Source organism: Triturus cristatus, chromosome 4_1 (assembly GCF_964204655.1).
Source record: "Triturus cristatus chromosome 4_1, aTriCri1.1, whole genome shotgun sequence".
NCBI classification, from domain to species: domain Eukaryota; kingdom Metazoa; phylum Chordata; class Amphibia; order Caudata; family Salamandridae; genus Triturus; species Triturus cristatus.
The window spans coordinates 425,586,752-425,599,486 of record NC_140585.1 but is presented as its reverse complement, the minus strand read 5'-3'; the positions used below and the strand labels follow the sequence as shown (position 1 = coordinate 425,599,486).

General features: G+C 39.6%; 1 protein-coding gene across 2 annotated transcripts in view; it reads right to left on the bottom strand.

Annotated features, from left to right (window-relative positions):
• Positions 1-1,695: 1,695 nt before the first annotated feature.
• The window catches only part of ABTB3 (ankyrin repeat and BTB domain containing 3), a 677,712-nt gene continuing 666,672 nt past the window's right edge, over positions 1,696-12,735 (bottom strand). For both annotated transcript variants that reach the window (XM_085652553.1, XM_085652554.1), the window contains 3 exons: positions 12,258-12,326; positions 8,784-8,897; positions 1,696-4,017 (listed from right to left, as the gene is read on the bottom strand). In XM_085652553.1, the coding sequence (XP_085508679.1) occupies positions 3,808-4,017; positions 8,784-8,897; positions 12,258-12,326 (393 nt within the window). In that variant the 3' untranslated portion in view covers positions 1,696-3,807. The remainder of the gene's footprint in view (positions 4,018-8,783; positions 8,898-12,257; positions 12,327-12,735) is intronic.

Genomic DNA, 12,735 nt, shown 5'->3' with positions numbered 1-12,735 from the left:
TGATGAGGAAAAACAAGCCCCAGTTCCTAAAAATGAGTGCCGGTGGGCCCCACCTGCGACCACCAGCTGAAACTAGCACTTATTTTCAGACTAATTCTGAACCATCATGAAATCATTGTGCCTACTTTTTAACTACATTTTGACACCCGCTGTGCTCTGAGAAACTTTGTTCCCCTTATTTTGAAGCGTAGGATCCCAGAACATTAAAGAAGCTTTCCTCCATCTGTAAAACATTCTTCATCCATCTATACAACTTGATTAAAATCACTTTAAGGACACTTAAAAAATATTTCGCCCACAATTCCCACTCACTTGACCTGAGCCTGTCATGAATCGACTTTGCTGACTGAACTCCTTACTCATTCCCCATTCATTCCCAACTGAGGTGCTCTCTTGAAGAAATGATAGGCAGCTGACCAAACAGTAGGAACTATCACTGGCAACAAAATGGGGTTGGGAATGTGGTCCTACGTGAATGTACAGACCAGGGGTTAGCAAAGCCGCAGTACTATTTGTTATCATTACAGAGAGATGACGGCAGCATCTTTAATTTGAAACATGGCAGGAGGGAAAGCAGCAGCAGCAGCAGTTCACAGAAGTATTATGCACCGCCTTCAAATACAAATAGGAAATCTAATTTCCTTGAATTATTACTGAGGTTAGTAAATTATTATCATTTGAGCCCCTCCAAACCTTTCTGGCATCACACAGGATTTCAGGCCTATCTAATCTATTTAAACAGAACAGCTCCCTTGCCAGTAAACCACAGAAAAAACTTTGATGTGGTTTGATTTGGTTACATATCACTTAGATAACTTACATAGGCCTATCAACATCCCTTCAACTTTTAAAACTTCCAGAACCTATAGGAAGAGACTCCTGTGGTACTGATCAGATAGACCATCTTGAAAAAGAAAGTGTTCCATTTTTAGCACATTCCATAGTGTGGAGCATCTTTAAGGAAATGATCCTTTTTTTGACCAAGTACATGAAGAGGGAGGAATTAACCAATTTGGTTTTAGATGCTGAATGAAGAGATCTCCTTGGCGCACGCAGATGAATCAGTCAGTTTCGCACCTGCAGTGTTTTACACAATCTGTCTCTCAAACCCTGTATACTTGCTTTACGGTGATTATGTGTGTGATGGTAGTTTTAGGATCTGTATATCTAAGTCACAAAATGGTGCCTATGATTTGCAAACTTTCGCATGGAACAACCTCTTGATCTTCCTTGCGCCTTCTGAATGATGCAGTAAGCCATGCTCTCCTCTTTTGTTCAGTGGATAATCTTTTTCACACATAAATTCAAAATGCTAAATAAATTGCATAATATTTTCCATGAGAAGGGTAGCTTGATTTTTTTACATTAACAGAAAGGCTGCAGCACAGCAAGGGCTGTGTATATTTCGAGTACAGGGGAAGTCCAGATTGGCGCCACATGTTCGGTAGAATCGTTGGTCCTATAAAGTGCCACTTTTAAGAAAAAAATATCCTACGTAGATACTCAGAAAATCTGGCATTTCTCCTGCCCCCTGGACCTACGTTAGATCCCCATGTTCTATATTTTCCTCTTTAATTTAACTCACATAGATTTAGACAATGCTCACTCATATGCAGAGATCCCTATAGTACCCCAGATATATTTGTTTAAAGTGAGTTTGTAACACTGTAAGTGGTTCTGCGTTTGAGTATTGGCTGGGAAAGGCCATCTTTGGGCGAACAATAGTTTATGTGCAGATCAACCACAGTACGCTCACCCTATATGGGCGCAGCCATCTTGAAAAGGTTTCCCCATTGAAACAAACAGATTTGTGTTGCACATCTCGCATCAACGTTTTGCAGGTTTTTACAATGAAGTAAAGTGAGATTCGGCAATCGACAAACAAGAAGTCAAGTTGTTGTCCAGTTTTCAGTCTTGTATTGGCATTTCTGGCCGTTATTGTTTGCGCCTATTTCTTTCCTGTAGAGGGAAAGCTCCCTATAAACCTGAGAAAACACACCTAATGAAACACAAGCACCCCTTAAAAAACGACTGCTGCCCGAGAAAAGTAGCTTTTCATTTCTCGAGCCGTACACATTCACATAAAATTAAGTGGTTGTTATCTAAGTCTTCCAGACAACATCACACATGGGCTGACACAAGATGCAGACAGGCTGTCTGATAGCTCATGCTTGGTCTTTGAAGATGAATGGTGTTTTTGAGTGACACAGTTCTTTGTGGTTTGCTGCTCACACCACATCAACATTAAAAATGAATGAGTGTACAGGGAAAGGGTCTCCCAATCAAAGCTATAAAACAGCTTCATAACACCTTGATAGATGATACAAAAAATGCATGTGGCCCGAGCGTTGCAGAAGCCATACACATCAAAAAGCACTTGTTACATATAGTCTGAGTGTCCAAAGCTACATCCCACTTAAGTTGAGAGCGGCCCATTTGACTGATCAGAGCCAGGTGCCTAAAGTAGCATGCTACAGTATCAACAAAATACACACCACTGTGGATCTGCCACAAAAATGGATCTCTCTAGAAAAGTTTCACAATGGCCGTGGAGACTACACACACGGCAAGTGGTGCATGCAAAGGTGCAGCCAAAAATGTGGTGGCATTTGTGGTGCTGCTGGCAATGGTTGGTCTTACAGGTCACAAATCAAGTTCATGGAGGGATCAGGCTTCAATGCATGTAGACCTCGGTGAAATGAAATAAACTGTGGTCTCTGTCCTATCAACAAGTACTGTATGGCTTATATTACTAAAAGAAGTAGCTTTCAATGACAATTCCACTCATGACCTACTCTAAGTTAAAAAATAGAAATCGCCATCTACGAACACAAATTTTTGAGAAACGTTACAAAGTCGAGTCACAGTGAAGCAGGGGGTTCGGTGTGTTGACCGTACGAATGGAGCTTGACAAGGGACAGCGCGCTTTTCTTGGCAAAAAGAAGCATGGTTAGAACTTGATGTGAAATCCCATGCAAGTACGGTTACTCTTGTCTTACTCCATGTCACTGTTGGCAGTGGGCACTCCGATACCCTTCCTATTTCACAACAACTGACAGAATTTGGCAGTGTCCCTGCTTTTGTTACCAGCCGCCGAACCACGAAAAAGCATCTATGCAGGTAAATCAAGAAAAAACTTTGCCTGGCTGTCGGGCCAGAACACACAGACTTAGAGCGTGAGGAAAGAAAAGGTTCTCAAGGTCTCTGTACAGCCGCTGCTTAAGAAATGTGAAATTTAAGGAAAAATCTGTTACCTTCAAATCCATCCCATATTTACGAAAAGTGTATAAATTGCCCTCCCATAAAAACGTTCCAGTAAACAATTGCCCTTTAGTTTAAACAATCTGCCCAACTCTCTGAAACAGTTCAATCCATTTAAGATATTTCATGAGAGCTGATGCTTCTTTACTACGTGGAACAGCAGGTAGATGATAAAAGTAGGTCTAAAGGCCTACGCTCTGCATAGCAACGTAAACAGAAGGTGTTCTTGAGCAGTGGCTCCTTTGACGCTTTGTTGGCGTACTGGTACAGGTGCAGGTGGGTTGTGTGGCATTCGTTGGCATGACCTCCATCATGGAAATGTTCTTTTAAGTTGTCCTTTGAAAATCAAGTACGATACAGAATGCCTGCCTATAAAAAGGTGTGGCGGCTATTTTGTTTTCCTTTCACTCAGAGGTCTGATGTGGGGACGTGCATTCTGCCTTCCATGAGCAAATAGGAGAAGTCGCACCTGAAGCTGCACTATTCATCCGCCTTTCCGCAATGAGAGAAAGTGATATGGAGGTGCTCTGTGATTGGCCCTCTACTTTACACCACTGAACCTTTGGAAGAAGACAGGTGGATAGACTGAATCCTTGTAGCCAACGTCCTCTGCAAGTCTGCCAAGACATCTTGGCCAGTCGTCTCTCCGTTCTTGTCATACAAGAGCTGCTTGAAAGCCTCGTTCTCAATGAGGACCATCATATTCTTCAGAAAGTAGCCTTCACAATAAGCAGATAGCTCAGGAACTCCAAGAAACTAGAAACAGACCAAACAAAATGAAGAATTAAAAATCTGATACTATTTTTCATAGTGCAAGGCAGATTAGCATCTAAACACCTTTTCTACATTCCTTCTGATCAAAAGCTGAAGGCTTTAATCCATCAATAAAAACATTTGTAAAAGATGCAGTTTTGCATATTGCTGTATCTTAAGTCCCATTTGACATTTAGTCATTAAAACATGTATGCGTCTATGCTTTGCTTCTCTCTGTATCTATTGCGACAACAGATGTCATTAAATGGAAGAATTTAGAAATATATTTTCGAATTTTATACATGGCTGCACTATATTGCTGCACATGCACTATTGCCCCATCACATTAGGATTTTTCGTTCTAGAACAGCAGCTCTTGTGCTTTTCTGGCTAACTGCCTGTAGCAGAGAGCATCTCCGCTGGTCCAGGTCAGTCGCAAAGAAGAGGAGGAAAGAGTGACTTCTAGTGAGCACAGCAAAGCGGAACACTTTAAATAACTCATGGTTCATGTATATCTGAATAAATTCAGCCAACACTTTTGTTAACAACCACAAGAATGCACCCTCCTACCTAAATATTTCAGAATATAACAGGTAGCGCTGAATTCGGATTTTTAAGGTGTAGAGTAGGGTTCATAAATATTTAAGTGATCACAAACAACGTTCCTTGTCCACCAGCATGCTAGAAGGAGTGGGGGAAGACATCGGAGCAAAGGAAACGTAAACAAGCACTGCAAAGTAACAGCCTTGGGCTCTTTCGTTTTGTTGTCCTTTTGAACTGTGGTTGCTTTGTATCAATTTTCACATCCCGAACCCTCAACAATCTGCAAGAGGCAGGCATTCTAGTCTATTCCATTATGTGTACCATATAATTATGTGTACCAGGCTAGAACAGTTACATCATAAGCCCCAGATAAATCTGGTTCTACCACATAATTCTGGTTCTACAGAATGCAGCCAGTGTCTGAGATGTGTCGCTCACAACATGAACCAGAATTTCGCAGGCACAGACACCTACCCTCACACACAAACACGCATAGATACCTAGATAGACAGACAAGACGAGAGAAAGAGTGAGAGAGGTGGGGTCGCTCTACTGGATAAGGACAAGAAAAGCCTGAAAGAACTCCACAGTCTTAGGTGACATGATAGCAAGCCGATCTGAACTGACATTTTAGGATGATAAACAGAACCCAGGTGCGAGGGGGGCATACATTCCATAGAGTTACATTAGCAAACTGATAGAGTGTCATGCAATTCTGAAATTTGTAGGGGTGCATCATATTCACCGTTAGTCAGCACCCGCATATTAATCGATGTATGTTAAGTAGTACCATAGAAATGTATTGCTGTAATCGTTTAACATAGAGGTGATTAAAATGTAATAATGCTTTTCGTGAAGAGTAACGCTGCAGGTTATTGTGAATGTATTTAGTAAAATGCATAATGATTAGTTTCGTGCAATGCAATGTATTAGGTTAAACGTGTGCCATGTTAAAGTTACATGTGTAGGTTGCTTATTCACGCACATGAGAATAATAAACTAATGCTTAGAGTGTGATTTAATAGTGTGTTTGATTTTGTAGAGGCCTGATCACATATACGTTAGAAGAGAAGGCCTGTTTATTTTCTTATGTTAGCTACTGTTGTAGGCCGAAAATGATTCCCTTGGTACAGGCTTTGGGCTGCAGAGAAATGTAAAATCTTAAAGATGTGAAATGGTTTCTCGCGTTCCCATGTTTCTGTTGCAGGTGCAAGGACATTTAGCTCATTAGAGAGACTAGGTCTTTGTTTTAGGAGTTAGGATGCTGTGAGAGGCCAACAGGGGAGTGCATTGGAATGCGAAGATGATACTTCTAGCGGAGAAGGTGCCTGGGACCCAAGGTCAAGCTAACCGTCGTTGGACGCTAGACAAATTTGTGGAAAAGTACAGAGAGAAGACCTGGCTGAAGAGGTGTACCGAGGGGCGTGTTCTGTGATTTTGGGATTTTGGATTAGGGACAGTGCCCCGTGGGTTGGCAGATGAGGTTGAGACGGGAAGCTAGAAGAAGCATCTTAGATCGAGCTCTGACTAAGTGAATGTACTTCTTAAGGGAGTCTTCACTTCTGACAACTTTTTTCTTATTCTCTTGCCTGGGATGGGAATGCTAAGTAGGGATGTCACTCTAGAGACAGTGTAGGGATAGAAATGTCTTCCTTTGACTAATGATTCCTAAAGTAGATATTAGTCTAACCATCATTTTCTTGATGCTTTTAGAATCAGTGATTCTTTTTGTCTTAAGTCGAATGAGAATTTTGCGTAGGCTTGCCTTTGTTTTAGTGCCCATTTACCTTTTACACCTTGTACTGAGGTGTTTCTATGTTCAGTTGTTTTTGGTTGTAATAAAATCTTACAAATTTTAGATTCGGAGTCAGTGGTTCTTTCCAAATGAAATCTAATTGTGGCAGATATATTTTGATAATTGTGTTCATCCCCTCCACGCTATTTGGCAGATAAAAAGATCCTGGCGACCTGAGAGGATTCTTGGAGATAATCAGGTAGGCAAGAATCCGGCCCTATCAACAGTAATTATCTTTGTGCTTCATACGTAGAGTTTTTTTTATAGATCAGCATTCTCAGTGTTTGAGGTTACCGTTTTTTGTTTGACACCTTCTCAAAAAAAATTTATTTGGGTATACTTTTTACCAACTCAATTCAGGATACGATTACTCTTACTTTCAAGGAGTTACTTTTAAATTTGATATCCCATATAGCTGAGTGATGCTATTGCATCTAATTATACATACCATTTCCATGATCCTACTTCATATCCCTTCTACTATTTTTAGGAAAATTGATTTACTACTTGCTAAATTTTCATGGAACAATAAAAGCCAGGGACTAGCCTTATCTAAACTTAAAAAATATCAGCAGTATTGCGTTGTTTAATTCTCAGAGATCTTTTCATATCACCAAGCTTTTGCTTTAACACAAAACTCATATTGGTTGTTATCAAATGCTAATTTTGTCTTTACCTTATGGTTTGATGTGGAGAGGGCCTTTATCCATCCTTTTTATTTTGCTGAATTTCTTTCATTCACATCTCGTCCTCCTAGATTCTCTAATTAAATTTACCTGTACACTCTTTGACCCTTATTTCAGATATGGTAAAACACCACAAGAGGATTTTCTTCAATCCTCTGTTTGGTCTACCAAAATACATTAATAGCAAAAACAAAGCAATTTATTGGAAATTGTGGAGAATTAATACAAAATTCTCTTGGTTCATTATTTTCTCAAGATTCTTCTCCTGTAGTGTTTGCTGAATTTCAATCATTACACTCTCTTTCCATCTTATCAATCACTGAAAAAATCAAATGCCTCTCTTGTAATCTAGTGCTAAAGCGTCAGTCTTCTACAATTTCCTGATGTGTATGACTCTAGAATTAAATCTAATATTGAACTACTTTGGGAACATGACCTCAATGTGTCTTGGCCTTTAACTTTTTGGGATAAACTTTGGACTATAATACAAAAGATTTCAAGAGCAGCAAATGTAATGCATTTTATTTTTAATTGTTTACTCCGCACTCCAAAATCAATTTCCAAATGTTTTGAAACTTCTAGTTCCAATTGTTGAGCATGTAATGGTACTAATTGTGAGTTAATGTTATGTTACCCCTTCCATGATAATATGAGTTTACTTCATATGACTCCATTTACATTTATATATTACTTATTGGCTATTTTTGCAATATTATTTTAATATATTTGCTAATTATTGATTATGAAGCTATCTTATATACTGTTATGTATTCAATAAAACTTTATAACAAAAAAAAAGCCTATACAGAGTCAATGTATATAGTGACCTACATGCCTTGTCAATGCTACATCAGGTAAGCCTGGGCGGTGAAATCCGCTCCATTCGTGGAGTTTGTGGAGTCTTTTGCACTCGCGGAGCAGAGTTTTTTCCTTGCTCGCCAACTGTAAGTTGGGGAGTGCGAGTGAGGAAAATCCAACGATAGACCACTACCCTGCGAGATTTCTTAATAGGGGCGGTTGGGGATTGCAGCTATAGCTCACAATGAGAAATCTTCAATTCGCATTGAGGAAGCTGCTGCTCGAGTAGAAGTTCTACTCAAGTGGCAGAAAGAAGCAGCGCCCTCTTGCAATGTGTGAGATGCTGTTCACGCTGATTTTACAGCATGGGACAAACACCTGTCACTAAAAATCAGTGCGAATGGAGTGAGGTAACCGACTCGCAGAACTCCACGTATCTTGGTGGAGTTTTTTGTCTTTACGCAGAACTCCACGAACTCCGCCCAGGCTTAATATCAGGCATGAGAGCTCAGCCAACTTGCAAATTTCCTGTCTTCTACCGGAAAGTGGACCTGAACTGGACTTGTAGGCTTACCATCGGCTGGAGACATGGCACACGAGAGCACAGGCAGATATTGTCTTTTCCATGGACTATTACACAACCTTTAGCTTTGTTTCATCATTAAGGGGTGTACATAATATATTTAGTCAAGTGCCAATGCAGCAAACCTTGAGTGTACATCAATCTCTTCTGTGACTCAAAGTGAAACCAAGCTATATATCGAATGCGGTTGTGTGACATAGACAGGTGCATCCGTGAGGCGTACAATCAATGAAGGGTGATGACCAAAAAGGTGTACATTTTACATTTTAAGTCTATCTGAGTTTGCTGTATAGACTGTTTTAACTTTGTGAAAGAATGCTAGCACATGAGTTCAATGCGTAGAAATGTATTTATTTTGCCTTACCTTGGCATGATTATAAATATCCACACAGTTATCTGTGTTGAGGCTTTTAGCGCAGATGATCTCACAGTGACGCTGTAAAGATTCAAGTTGGAAGAATTTTGCAGCAGACAACAGCTAAAAACAAAATATAAAATTACAAAAACATTTATCATCATATGCATCTTGCTGAAAATGTAAACTTGCAATTAAGCAACAACTAATTCAGCATGTTACAAATTGTGCCACAACCTCTTGGTACTTTTTCAAGGGGAACATTGGCCCCAGTTTTAAACAGGCCTCTGAGACGACCCACTCTGAAGGTAAAATGTGATCATCTGACCACGCCATGCCAGAGAAGCTGAAAAAAATTCTTTAATGAAAGCTGCTGTGCCTAAATGTGGGACCTGTTGCTTAAAATATAAGTAAAGGACTTGTGAATGCCTCTGACTTATGCGTCATACTTGTGCAACTTTTCATGTCGCAGTTCAGCACAGAAGATAAGGGACGGGGTCATTTAGTGCTGAACTGAGAAACAGTTATTTGCAATGGTGCGTTGCTAGGGCAGCGGATGCAGCCAGCAGAACAGGGCTCAGGGCATGCTGTCCATGTTTTATGGCTAAAATCTATTGTCCATGTGCAAGCGCCACAATAATCCTGGGCTTCTATTCCCACGCAGCGGCACAATTAGGTGCCCAATCGCATTGTTAAATTAGTTGTAAATGTAAGTTTCAGACTGAATTCTTCATTTTTGTGCTTTCTTGGGGTCTAAGACACAAGCCGAAATGTGTTGGGGGTTTAGTTTGATGCTCTGCACTTGGGATTAAAAACTTTTGACACCCACTATGTATTTTCTTCAGTAAAAGTCGGGGTTGTTTGGTAAATTATGTTGGTTCTCACACCTGAACAAGCACTGTTATCACTACGGTCTGTGGGAGGCAGTGTGAGATATATATATTTAATTTTACTAAGATATAATAAAAATGAAATTGATGATGAGGAAGATAATTTTTTTATGATTGATTAACATTTCTAAATGAATTTCATATAACCTTTTATGCTATTAGTTCAAAGTTAGTTTTAAGTATTTTAGCATTGGAGTCCTTTAAAAAAAAAAAAAAAAACTTTGTTACATTTTCCAATACTTTCCCATAGGAAAATTCCCCACACCAATGGCAGAGATGGCCACTGACAAACTCCTCACATGTAAATTGACACCTAGGTGTTAATCTTCACTTTAAAATGGTGAATAGCAAAAAGTGTAGGGACACACCTGTGTATAGGAGTAGATTTACAGTGCGCAAATATACAGAGTATATATACATTGGTGAATTGACCCCTCAGTGTTCTATGTGATTATTTATGGACAATTAATTACTTCAAGATACATTTCTCAAGATGGACTACTAATTTTGTTGTAATCTAATGTTGTGGATGTATTTTTCATCCCTAATTTTTATTGATATATTTGTAGGGGGAGGCTATCTCTTGTCCCCTTTTTCGGTTTCATTGGTGTATTTCTCCTGCACCTTGACTACGCTTTGTAAATTAATCCTTACCTTTTAAGTTTTTCTGTCTAATCAAACGTTTTGTTAGCTATGCTTTTTCCTTCCATATACTTTTGATCTAAGGTATTTTCTTTCTGATGTTACAAATCTGAATTAAATTAGATCATTCACTGTTCTGTTCCTGCTTAAACAGAGACCCAGTGCAGATGCCATCAACTTTCAAATTCACTGCCCATATTTTAAACACGATACTCATCATTTTCAAGACTTAAAAGTGAATCAGAACCTTTTTTGTCAAGTCTAAGTTCAAAACATCTAAACAGTTAAGTCTGACAATGACTGATCCTAGCTCAGTAGACATAATAGGCTTACATTTCTGCACATAAAAATGTATTTTGTGATGTCAGAAATTTGAGGTTGCAGGCATAATACCAACTTCCAACTAAGTCCCAAATCTTACTAGGGTAAATTTGTTTAATAGAAAACCCATTGCAATATTGCTTCCCATAAATATGCAAGCATCTTGATGCACGAAAAGTTGTACGATTTGTAACATGCAGTGGCAAAATCAATAGCTAGACCTTTTAGAGAGGAGACCTATTAGATTGGCCAATGCTTGTTTTACTGGAATGATCCATACAGGAGGTAAAGCTTTATTTTTTAAGAGGAACCAATAAGGACACAGCAAGGTATAGAAGTCTTGGAGTAGATCAAAACTGATGTGCAGAAAAAGCTTATATTTTATAGGTTTCATACCAGAGTAGATGGCATCTTTAAAGACGCACACGCTCATAGAAATAGGTAGATAATTATATGCCACAAAACCTTCTGGCCCTAGACTTTTGCACACCCTTTAAACTGTTCTATGTTTCTAAGTCAACAGTTTGCTACGGTTTCGAGTGCGCTATGGACCAGCCTGGTGAGTGAGATGTGTAACTGAACAAAGATCATGCAGTGCACTGAAACAGAACTCTTTCTTCCATGCAAAGCAGCTTGTATACCTGCAACGTTCTGTTATTAATTCAAAAATGTCATTCAAAATTCATTGCTTCATTTATTTATTGATTCTTGTTAACGTCTTGGGGTCAACTACGATGTCGTTAGAAAGGGCTCCGGATGGGGTTCGGCATTGTCGAATCCGATTCGGAACCCTTGTTTGACACCTTTTCCAGACAACTAAGTACAATGCAAGGAAGCCGTCTGTCCAATTCGGTCCTGAATGGGATTCTGGCAGTCCGAGTCATTCGGAGCCGAATCGTACAGCCCAATGTAGATGGTTTCCGAGCGAGCGAGTTCGATGTCTGATTCCGTCAGCCATTCCGAATCGGTTTGACCGTGACGAAACGGCTGTTGGAATCGGTCTTAGGGGGTACGTTGCGGGCCCCCCTTCACCCGTAGGTGACCGAATGTGGCCTGTAGGTGTACCAAAATGACCCCTTTTTGCAACCATGCACAATGTGGCAGGCACCATGGTGCCCGTCCCAGGGTGCAATGTTTTTCCAAACCTCCACTTTTTCCAATGGGAGCCTGTGTTCTTGGTCGGCACACAGGCTCCCATTGAAGTCCGACATTGTAATCGGTCGGTAGGATTCCCAGAATACGAATCGTTCTGAAAGCATTCCTGACCCGATTCAGTGGCAATGCTTTCCTAATGACCTTGTAATTGGCCCCTTGGTATTTATTGAAGTAAATTCAAATCTTGCAAGGCATAAAATTCATATTGAAGGGTGCGCTATAAAGTTTGCAATGTGTTTCAAGTGCAAAGGCAGTCTCCATCAGGGGATCTTCATCAGGAGGTACACTCCCATCAATATATGCTACAATGTTCTGTATCAAGAAGCATGTGATTTCTATGCAGTTACTCTTGTCACCATCTATCTCTAATAGCAGTTAGACAGACAGTCGGCATTCATGCAGTTAAAAAAACCTACCTTAATCTCAACAGATTTGTGGGATACGTCAAATTTAAAATTCACATAGCAATTCTTACCTCCATTATTTCACTATTTTTTATTAACAACGTCTCTGTGCCTCCACAGTACAGATACTGCATTACCAGCTAGGAAAGAAGAAAACAGGCCTTGGTAAATGCTAAATTCTCAAATTGGAAAGACATGTTTAACAGCATTATCTAATGTATAAAATACATTTTTATGCTCACAGGGGCACAGACCAACATAAAACGGTCAAAGAATCGTATGCACAAGAATCCGTCTACCTTGACCAAACCCTGTTTGGTTTAAGATCCCCCATGTGGTCCTGCTTTACACATTTTACGAGATCCTTATAGTCACCCTTCTATGAAAAATTGTCCATTTGCCCCAGTGAAGTACAAAAGATGATAAAAACAAGACTCCACATTATAAAACTCCAACTTGACCTAGAAACCAGCTTTTTGCAGTTACAAAACATTTTTAAACAAACTGTTTTTTTGTAAAGTCCTTAAATTTTTTATCATCCATGTATTT